Here is an 11,826-nt window from a genome sequence, read left to right as displayed (position 1 = left end):
CCCTTTTGGCTGCAACTGTGGAACTTGGATGGCAATACTTCAGAAGTCACAGAAATACCTTAATGAAAGAACTATTCCGTGCAAAGAAAAAAACACCCACAAACTACAGAGCTTTAAGCTACCAACAGGAGGAATTTGAAGTGTCTTTGGTTTTGACAAGAGACTCCTGCTTGTGACATTGTTTCTTGTTACACAGAATTGAAAAATGAAATTCACAGATAGATTTATTTTTTCTTTTCATTAAGTATGATTTGAATTACACCATTTGCTTTCAAGCTTTATCATCAGGTCTACAAGGAAAGACCTCAGGTACTAGGAGATTCTTGGACATTTTTTTCTTCATCTTCTGTGTTATCTTTTCCTTCCTCTTCTACTTTCTCTACCTCAGGTAGAAGTCCATCAAGCTTCAGTAGCAAACCTTCACTGGTTGAAGATCTAATAACCAACTTCTGCACAAAAGGACCTAGAAAACAAAGAACACCATCACCAATTCAGCCACTCCACCATGTCTCATGTCTCCAGGCTGATTTAACTCAGTACTAACCCATTCTGTGTCAAGCACGTGACCAGAAGCAGAACTACACATGTAGACACATCCCTTCAGCATGGAGAGTTAAACATCCACCCCGGCAGATGGGGCTCAAAATGCAATTCACACTCTGGTGCCACAACAGGCAGTAACTTGATGGCTACCTTGTTCCTTCAGCCCCTCACCAGCAGCTGGCATCAGTGGTGTCCCTGGGCCTTAGAACACACAAGTAAAACTTCACAAGCACTCCTCCAAAAAAATGAAATAGAGGTGAACTCGCTTTGGGACATGGTCCTGAGTGGCAAGATATGGGTGGGAAGTTTGTTGATCATCCAAATGTTAACGTATGACTAAGAGCACAACAGAAACTGTTCTTATCTCAGAATCCTACCACCAAATGCTGAGAGAACCTTTTGACAAGAGGAACTACAGAAATTTATTTGTGGAAGATTAAACAGACCTGCATTATACTCTGAGAACATATGCCTGGAGGTATTTTTAGCCTTTCATTAGATCAGGTGACTCAGACAAATGGTGTTTTATTGATAACCACATAGCTGAAGACACGCTTGGAAGCTCTGAAAGGAACTACGAACAGAAATCTACAACTAGCTGGTCCAAGCGATTGATAGTTAGCAAGCATATCTAGACTCCATTGTTGTAAATATATGTTAATGACCAACTTTGCTTCCTATAAATGGCAAATATCTTCATCAAGCCAGCAAAAGAGCCACCACAAAAAAACAAGCCTGACACTGCAAAATAAAGAGAAATGCTACTAAGACCAGAACAGTTTACCCTTACTTAACTAGGGTGATGTAATTGACATACAAACTCACCAAGGACAAAAATACCATCACTTTCTACTTTTACTCACTTATATTTCAAGTCAACCAACCCCTTATACTTTTTATTTGGGCTGAAATGCTTCTAAATATAATCTAAATAAAAATTTAAAAATACTTTGCTTTTCGTGGTCTGTTCTCTGTCTGTACAGTAGTTACTGTTGACAGCATCACTGTAAGAGACACAAGATAATTCTTTTTGCAGACATTAGGCTAATATTAATGTAAAAAGGTGCTTTCTTAGCTTAAACAAGGCTATTCTTCCATAAAATTACATTCATAAATCACCATTTCCACACCAGCTAAGCACATGACATTTGTTTAAAGTTCACTTCATTATGACAAAGAGCAGATACCATATTAGTCGCTCATATTCTTGGCTTAGAAGTGAGCAGAGCCCACAGGAACAACACACAGAATTCACACCTTTGCTCCTTTGTAACCTGATCCTTTTCCTAAGGAATAAAATAATAAAAAAGATAAACAGCTTTTCTCTTGGAGCAGCAGAAATTTTGGAAGTATCTTAGTAAAAGAAAAAGGTTGTACACCTTCAAACAGGTAGCTAACACCAGACTAGGTGTTAACTGAAGCATAGGTTTTAACTAGACCAACTGCAGGTGGATTCTGGGTTCAAATTCTTTGCATTTAGCTCCAACAGGGGCATGTCAATGGGGTAAAACCAACACACAGAGACCCTGAAGATCCCTGTCTCTCATAAGGATTTCCTTGTATGGCTTTAATCTGTTTAAGCATCAAACCTGCAAACTTAGTTTTGTACATCTCACTTCTTCCCTCGGACAGATGCTTACGGAGTGCTGCAGTGCAGCGAGAGCTCACAGCAGCAAGAGTAGATGCTGTTCATGCCCCTATAGGCTGTCAAGTTCTTATGTCTTGATTTATCGAGATGCTTAACAGCTCGCTCTTCCTGTCCCAAGGTAGACAAAGCAGCGAGGTCATCTAATGACACCTCAGCAAAGACCGCTCATTTCTTAATTTTGTTAGCTGTAACTTCAAGTACCACGTTAGAAGAACAGCTACTTACCGTAACTCGCTGGCTTGAACGTGCAGATATCCTGGATAACTGTTTTCAGATTGGCGACTATCTGCTCAGTAGGCATATCCAGCTGAAAAACAATAATGTAAAGTTAGCCATGGTTGTACTTAAAGTCTAGAAAGCATGGGGTAAATATATTTTCCTACATTTGTGTTTCCTGTTACAGAGTTACAAATCCCATTAACATCCTTATCCAAATGACTCTGAGAAAACATATTTCATACATGGTTACACACTCATCATTATTTTCCTTGTTTCTATGTATGATATTAAATTCCCACAGCTCCGTCAGAACACATAGCCCTGAAGATGTGAAAAGTCTTAACCAATATATGTACAAGTGCTTTTGCAAAAATCATACTGAAATGAAGTATTTAAGGAAAGAAGCTTCAAGAAGCTGCTCTCAGAGAACACAAAACAGATGAAGTAAAAAAACAAGCATCTGAAATTGAAGGCATTAATTAACGTAATGGAACCAAATAAGTAATTTAAAAAAAATTGAAAAGCTTCTTCCCTATTTCAACATATTACAGTGACTTGATAATTTTTACGGAAAATACATGGAAGCTTTGAGCTTTAGAGACGTATCAGGTCTGTATCTACCCTTTTTATGCACCCCAGTTCCCATCCATGGCAGTTCTGACCTTGCAACAAGAACCACGGAGTGGTGGCTCCTCATTCTGCCCCATTTTCCCATCTAATAGAGCACTTGAGCAGTCCTCATCACACCAATCACCGATACTTGCAAGTGTACAAGCACTGCTGCCAAAATTATTTTCATCTTCTTTCCTCATATAACATGAGCTTAACATCCATTTCACAGACTTCACCTTCTGCTGCTATAATGCCCTCCTATGTCTCGCTTAATTTGCTCTCTGGTTTCACGTGTATCATCTACACACCTTTATCTGGATGAAAAATCAACTTCTTTTTCTAGAGGTTTCAGCTATGGAATTGAGGAGGAAAAAAAAAAAAAAAGAGAGTATTTTCCTCACAGAATTAACTCTGTTTCAGGGGAGCCTACAGGCATCACCAGGGTCCCTTCTTCCTCTCCACCACCTCCCAACATAGCATGAGCAGATTTCATTACTATCTCGGTAAAGGTATGCACTGCATTGCAATAGAAGTACTGTGATACTTCATTGCTCTCCTGACAGATCTGGTCCATTAATCTCTCTTTATGCTCTTCTGACAGACTTACAATCCAAATGCAGTTCCTCTGCTGCACAGGCCAGTACACATTCATCTTCATCATTGTTATGCTGATTACTAAGTGCTTAATCATTCATAAATTAACAGACCTAAAAATCTGTTTTCTAACGCTGCACATTTCACTTCATTGACAGCCTCGCTGTGCTGTACCAATTTCAAAATAAAGGAATACTCAGAGCTAGTTAAACAAAACAATTCATTTCTACTAACAAATTAGAAATTATATTTCAAATGAAGGCTCAAATAGCATTCGCTTCCAAACCTTACACTAAATTCAGGCCTTAAAGTGAACCTTCAGCTGTGCAGTTCCAGTGAGCTACTTCACATTCATCACCTCTAATGAAGTCTAGAAGCATTTGTAAGATAAGAGAATTTGCAAGTTGCTTTAAACAGTAAGTTACAATTTCTTGTAAAGACTTAGAAGTACAACACAGTATGAGACAAGACCCATCTCAAAATATGATGAAGACATTAGTTACTGTTCTGCATTTGATAGGACAGGAAAATAGGACAGAGTGACTTGCACTCAGGCAGACATGACACAAGCCCAGAGATCACACAGCATAATTTACTTGAGATGCTGACAATTCCATAATGGAGACAGTTAACGCTCAATGGGCTCCAAGTATTTCAAAACAGTTTACACATCAAAATAAATACTCCATCTTCCAACTAAGTATTGCACAGTAATTCCTTGCAGGTACACAGTCGCTGTGTATCAGCACTTAGCTATTTAGTTTAATTCAAACCTTCGCCAAACTGACAAAAGTACTCTGGAGCAGACCTTCAAGGCTGCACAAGCTACTCTGCTCAGATCAACTCCAGCAGGAGCTAAGTATCTTTAATTCTTAAGTCTTCCTGAAGAATTACAATGCCTGCAGAGGGAGCAACTATAACACGAGACAGCAGCACTAAAGGGAAAGTATCTCTTTGTGAAACGCCTGCTTGGCAGACTCCCAGAAACATCTCCACTACTGTTTGGAACACAGTAAATAAATATTCATGCTTCTGCGTAATTCATACATTATTATTTTCTCACTGACAAGATTTAAATTTAAAAAGCTCCGATTTAATGGTGAGCAGACATGCATCACCACTCAAGGCCCCCACTGCCTCCCAGAGGCTCGCCTGTACTAGATTTCCTTCCAGTGCCGCTGCACAAACAGCTGGAAAACTAAGTCAGGTAAAGGACAGCAGCTAGAGAGGGGGGAGACATTTCACACAAGTCACCAAGACACCCCTCTGCACACAACTCAGCACCACACTGGGACCCAGCATGTCCTGCCCAGTGTGCAGTTAGTCACCTCTGCCACGCAGCTGACATGAACACAGCAAAGATGAGCTCTGTGCACAAGTAAACCCTCATCAGGCTGCTTCTGATCCAACATTAAGAGTTCATTCATGAGACCCTAGAGTCTACTAGTACCAGGTGACATCTCTGGCTGCAGCAGATCTTCCAAAGAGCTATGAAGCTGCAGGGCTGAGCTGCCCCAACACAGAACCTCGGGTCACCTGCAACACCAACAGCTTACATCAGCAACAGGACGTGGTTTTCGTTTCAGAGACTCTCACCGCAGCTGCATTAAGCAGATCCAACTTCAACTGCACTGAACATCATCAAGTCATCCGAGTCTCATTCACCTCTGTTAAAAACCTTATTTTTCTTTTCTTTACTACATAAGAATAAACTTTGCAAGCAGCTTAATTTGCAGGTATTTTTAGGCTGACCCACAGTATAAAAATGATTAAGTTTTAAGTAGTACAAAGCAAAAATTAAAGATATATAAGAACAGTCATGAACCTTGAAAGAGGCTGATGGATGGATTTGAGGCGTTTCACACAGTCCATTCAGCTTACACACTACTAAAGAGACTTCCTGCCTGCATCAAAGTGTAACGTATAACACACTTCAGGAAAACAGTCCCAAGAACCTCCGCTTGGTCTCATATAGAAGAGCAAGCCCTCTGAAGCAACATGCACAACTTGCAGCAGCTAGCCAGAATTAACGAACTGGCTTATCTCTGACACCACCAGACAAAGCTTCAGGGATTGAGCCTTGTACTCTTCCTTTCCACACCAGTATCAGTTAAAGGACAGCAAAAAAATCAGGCAGGATTGCAAGTAGACAAAACAGAAACAAAATAAAATACACAATTTGGGGCAGGGAAAATTAAAAAAAAATCATTAAAGAAAACACATTAAGGGTATTAAAAAAAAGACAAGAGATACCCTTACATAACCCAGGTTTTTTGCTCCAGTCCCGGACAGAAGTTATCAACACTGAGTCTTTAATAACTAGGTTAAAGCAAACATTTTTTGATCCACCTGTGCATAGTGACCACTGGCTTGCAGACCCATAGTTTATTTAATTTAAAAAAATATCAAATAAGCTTTATTTTACTCCCAGAAGAGTACTGGGGAAGGCAGGAGTAAGGGGAAGCCTACATTAAGGTCTCAACTCAAAGGAATTACTAGGAAGAGTACCTTTTTCATCCTGTTTTGTTCAGTATTACCACTCCACGCCAATACAGGGCAAATACAGATCCCTTTGTCAGCATCCTTAACTTCTGAGCACCAGGTATGGCTTGCTCTCAGTTTCAGCAGGGCCACCTTCTATTCTACGACCACACATCAGCTGAAGATGTCACACAACAAAGACTAAAAGTTACATTTACTTCACCGGTCAGTTAAACAACATAATTAAAAATCTGGGGAACACACAGATCTACACGTCCTTCCCCCTGTTTTAATACCAGCTTCAGCTCTGCTCAGTAGAGAAAACTTAAGAACTCTATATACAACTTACTCTTGCTATTCTTGTCTCGATTAGATGCTCATCTTCTACCGTGTACTCAAGACCTTCTCTGAAGAGTTGCAGCATTTTGGGAATATCATGGCCCAGGGAATCTAATTAAAAAAAAAAACCAAACCTTGTCTGAGTAATGGTTATTAGCATGGCTAAGTGTGGTATCAATACAAGAGAATTCAATGTTTCAGTTAAGGCAGTTAATTCCAATCAAATGCAGTTTCATGAACAAGACAAAGGAAAAAAACCTGTGAAGAGCATATATAACAACAAAGCTTTATTACCTAATATAATTAAAGTGGTTTTAAAGAACAAAGCCTCCTACAGTTAGGTTTAGAACAAGCCCAAAGTCTAACTTGAAAACAAATAGTCTACTACTACAGAACAGCAAGATTACACACACACACACTACCTGGAACAGGCTGGCCCAATACAGCCATCCCACAAGTCTAGACAGATGCTTCTTATCTCAGCTGCAAGGGCTCATTCAACAGATTTACAACATCCCTCAATCACTTCAAATACAAGCATCTCTTCTCCCACACATCTTTCCACAGATCCAAGAGAAATCAGCTCTGGATAAGCTACAAACCAAGGAAGTTCATAACGGCATAATATAGGTTTAATTTGTTCCAAAAAATATCTGGGGTATTCTCTGTTGCAATGCTTTGGCCAGGTTAATAGGTTTGTCTCAAATGTTTAGGAGGCTAAAAACACTGCCTGAAGCTTGTAAAAACATTGAGACAGCTGAGGCAGGGAAATAAATCTGGTTCAAGGTTCAGTGCTTCACACAGCTGGCACAGGTTCAGTGTTTGAACAACAGCTTTGCTTTTTTATTTTCCGTATTTGAAACAGACCACTGACACATTGCTAAAATAAAGTAAGTCAGCAAGGGAGGACAAAAGTATTTAGGGACTGATGTTTTTTTGCAGTGACAAGCTGAGCTGAAGAGGAAATGTCTTGAGCATTATGAAAAAGGAGAGACAACATAGCTAGGAAGCAGGGTGTACTAAGGAAAAGCCTAAATAACTCTGTTGTTGGGAAGTAATGAACAGACAAGGAGCAGGAGCAGCCACAAAGCTGGGATCTAAACAATTGCACAACAGTTACACAACACAACTATCTCAGTCAATATGTTTTTTCCAAGTTGCTTCTGTTTTCCTGGGTATCTTCACAATACTGTTATGGTTCATCAGGACTAACAAGAATGGGTGTAACCAGCTGACAAACCTATCTGGATTCTAATCCCACATCTGCCTGTTGTAGGAGAAAAAAAAAGCACAGTTCTAGATTCCTAAAACAATTCTTATCTAAGACAAGTGGCTCAGTCACATGCAGCCAAATAACTCAATGTAATTATACATCCTCATCAAACGTGTCAATGTCACCTCATGAGTTAAGCCTTGTTCCAGTACCAAGATGTATAAGAAAGAATCAATTCTTACTTCTTTTTGTGTTTGGGTATTTCCGTCTTAGTTTGTTCCTTAAAGGTATTAGTTTAGGCATTATTGCAGGAACAGCTACATAGAAATCCACTTGGATTTCATCTTCCAAAATCTGCAATTTAAAAAATTAAATATATTTAGGACTATAATAAACTGGCCTCAGTACACAAGCAAGTCAGAGTACAGAACCCAATCTCTCACTCTTCATACTGGCTTGCTAACTTCATGCTAGAGTTTGCTGGACATGAGGTTTCTTGCTCTGTCCCCCTCAGGGAGTGTTTAACTTAGGATAGTTACATAATTCTTAAAAAAAATAAATACCCATTTGATTAATTCAACTCCTCCCACAACAGCAGCTCCATTCTCTCGAGCTATTTCAGCTTCTTGCTCATTCTGTTGAGAGAAAAAAAAATTATTAATACCTGTACTATCAATTGGTCTATAGCAACAGCACTAGGTAGGAGATTTATCTTAGACAACTCGGTATAAAACAGATTATTTACAGGCTAAGAAGGAAAGAATAGTTAAGGCAATCAAAGGCCAAAGTTATTTAATGTTGGTGATATAACATAGGAGGTTGAACTCAAACTTTAAGGTCCTTTCATTTTCCTTTAAGGAAGAGACTGGAACTGCCCTCATACAGAAGCTACAACTGCTCTACACACCACTTCACATTACTGAACTCCTTCGCAGATGAAGGGTTTAGGGCAGAGGCAAGTTTTTTTTAGGGTTTTTGAGGAGAAATTACTTTCTGCCTGCCTCCCTCCCCCCAAAGCTATCCTGTTACAGCACAAGTTACTGTGACTAACACCCACCTCCAATCTGCACAGCAGGGTTGGACACAACAGCTACACTGAACAATCTGCCTGTGTTACAAACAGGGGACAAGGCTTTTACTCTACAAACTTGAATAATCTCTTCCTTAGTGACATCTATGCAGATGTTTACTCCCTAACTGCACTGCTAGAATAATCTCCAGATGTGTAAATGTACCAGGATGAAGGAAATCCTTTAAGATGCTTGTTAATACATTAAGACGCTACTGAAGATTAATCCTAGGGAGAGTTCTGTAAAGCATCTGCAGAGTCTTTTCAATAAAAAGAACAGCACTTGAACGGGAACTAGTTGTGTTGTAAGAACATGCTATGAAGTAAGCCAGGCTTACCCACCTCTGTGAAAACCAAGACCTTATTCGTCTCATCTGTGAAGCGATAGGGAAGAAGAACAGTGCTTGCAAATGGATCCACTTTTTTCTAAAAAGTAAAATAAGAAAAAAATATTAAAACAAGAAAGAAATCATTATTTCAGGGCACGTTGCACAACCGCAGGGAGCTGCTCCCCTGTGTAGCAACCCTGCCTGCAATTTCCTTGTGCAGAGGTCCTAACAAACAAGCACGATGCACAAGTTTTGACTGATTATTTATGTTCTGTATATACTCAAATCTAAACTTAAGAGACATGAGTTATTGATGCTGCAGTTTGCCCAAGAGAAAGGGGCTGGGATCGGTGACTCCGGTGTAGGATTGCTACTGTGCTCAGGTGCACTCGATAGCAAACACTGAGATGATGTATCTGCAGCTTATCCAAATTATGTTTCTGATGCAACGGCCAATGCAAAACACTAGCAAAGAATGAGTCTCTCGCCAAGCCTTAAGACCAGCACACAGCCTTCGAAAGCAGGAGCAAGAATAAGGATAAACTTATTTTCTATCTCTAAGGGACACCGGTATGCCAAAGGGATATGTAATTACACATGCAAAGAACCAATTTTCAAGAGGCCCATTTTCTCCTTATGGGTGAAGCAGAAAGAGTTTTAGGGAAAGACTAAGTGGGCTAGACAATTTTAAACCAAAAACAGCATAGGCAAACAAGTGGTAGCAAACTTTCAAGCAACATTATTAAAAAAAAATCAAAGCAAAGTGAAGGCAGGGACAGGAAGAAGCTTGTCTTTACACTTCTCCCTGTAACAATCATCCCAGAACACACCACATACATGGTTTGGTAACTATCTTTATGTTTAGCTTAGCTTGATCAGTTCTGTCCTGACATGAATTTTAGTCACATAACAGCCTGTTTTCAAAATCCTCGGTGGTGCTATCTTCACCCCAGGAATACGAGGGATGTTTAATACATGTATGAAGGCACAAAGCCACCCGCAAAAGGACACATTATTCCAACAATTAGAGAAGCTGCAGGAGGCACCTGAGAACACCAACAGCAGCATCTACTTTGCAGTTAAAATGCAGCTTTCCCACATTAAAAAGGATTAAAAATTGTATCCACTTCCAACCTACCTTCTTCTGTAGTGCCATATCCAGGGTTACGTTAATATAGACATGCTGTTTTGGGTAAGTGAAATCCAGTTCCTGAAATTTCTTCAGCATACCCACAGCCTCTTCTACATCATAGGATGGCCGCTCATAATACCACATCAAGTACACATCATCCACGGGCTTGCTCATCAGCGGCCGCCTCCTAGTTACTGGTTTCTTTTTTGTTTCTTCTTGCTTGGTCTTTCGTGAATCCTTTTTTGCAGTTCTATAACAAAACAAAAACATAATCATCAACTGAAGAGTTTAGCACATGTTCCAAGAGAAAAAAAGTAGATACTGTCATGTGTCAGTTACTAATTAATGATGAGTTAACAGGGAATGTTCACACAAAGATGAACAGCCTCCCTAAATTCATCCCAATTATTTGTTTCAGACAGCCAAGACAGAAATCAAAAGCTCTGAAGGCAACGAAGCTCCTCAAACAATGTACTCACGTTTGCAGAGCATGGAACCAAACTCATAACCCCCTACTGTATCAAAGCAAAACCAGTTTAAGGCAATACCCCAACTTTGGGGTTTTTTGTTTGTTTTGGAGTTTTCTTCCCCCCCTCTTTTTTTACAGCTCTTGCCTGCACATGAGCTGGTATCAGGCACTGTACCTGAACTACTTCCAAATCCAGCAAATCCCACACACCTTCCTGGGAACCAGGAGACAGCTCAGCTGTTTTACTGCTTCTTACAGTGGATCACAGCAGTCCCACCTTTCAAAAAAGGTTTCTTCTTCCTTTCCTGTATAATTTTGCACGCAGTTAACAAACACCAGCCCCAATCCTTATTCTCCTATTTTCAAAGGCTCTCAAATCAAGGAAGAAACAAATTACAGTAATAGCTAAATATCTGTTCCTCTATTAACTACAGTGAGAGAGTCTGCAACACTTCAGAACACTTGCTGTACAGCATGCCTTGCTGTTCTCTACACAGAGTTTTTACTTCACCCACTTATGCCGTAAAAAAAAAAAACAACACACCAACAAATTAAACCATAAAAAGCAACCTGAAACAAAAAGTGGAATTGTTTGAAACCAATTCCATAGGCACACCAGCTTTCATACTGACAGCACTCCTTCAGCTGTAAGCCTGCTGCACCCTCCAAAAGCATGCATCAAAAATATCAATAAAATCTTACACTCAACTTTTACATTCGTTATTTCAAGAATAACAGAAAACACTCCCTACAGGTTCAAGGCCAGGCTGGAGGAGGCTTTGAGCGACCCGGGCTAGTGAAGGGTGTCCCTGCCCGTGGCAGGGGGTTAGAACTTGATGATCTTTAAGGTCCTTTCCAACCCAAACCATTCTATGATTCTAAGTCCAGCTTAGACCTCTCTCCAAACTGTTTCTCTAGGAGGCAGTTGCCTGCAGGATGCCACGAAGACCAACTCGGCTGTTAGAGCAACACTACAGACACCGCAAACACCGCACACTCCCCCGCTACCACCCCCAGGACATCCTGACACTTGAACACCCGGCGGCCAAGAGAGCCGCTTCGCAGGACAGCGGACCCACTTACTTCGCTGCCGCAGCGTAGGGCCGGGCGGCCGGCGCGGCGCTCACCAAGGCGGGGACGACGGCAAGACGCTGGTCGAGCCCGGGGAAGACCCACCC

General features: G+C 40.5%; 1 protein-coding gene across 1 annotated transcript; it reads right to left on the bottom strand.

The window, feature by feature from the left end:
* Window positions 1-305: 305 nt before the first annotated feature.
* MRPL1 (mitochondrial ribosomal protein L1) lies at window positions 306-10,429 on the bottom strand (the record flags this gene model as incomplete). The annotated part of the gene is made up of 7 exons (XM_010078472.1): window positions 306-463; window positions 2,417-2,498; window positions 6,447-6,547; window positions 7,892-8,003; window positions 8,213-8,284; window positions 9,061-9,144; window positions 10,186-10,429. Coding segments are annotated over 7 exons (853 nt in total), but the record flags the coding sequence as incomplete, so codon positions are not given.
* Window positions 10,430-11,826: the final 1,397 nt, after the last annotated feature.

The sequence above is a fragment of the Pterocles gutturalis genome, unplaced genomic scaffold (genome assembly GCF_000699245.1).
Source record: "Pterocles gutturalis isolate BGI_N339 unplaced genomic scaffold, ASM69924v1 scaffold2903, whole genome shotgun sequence".
In the NCBI taxonomy this organism is placed as follows: Eukaryota; Metazoa; Chordata; class Aves; order Pterocliformes; family Pteroclidae; genus Pterocles; species Pterocles gutturalis.
This window is presented reverse-complemented; position numbering and strand designations above follow the sequence as displayed.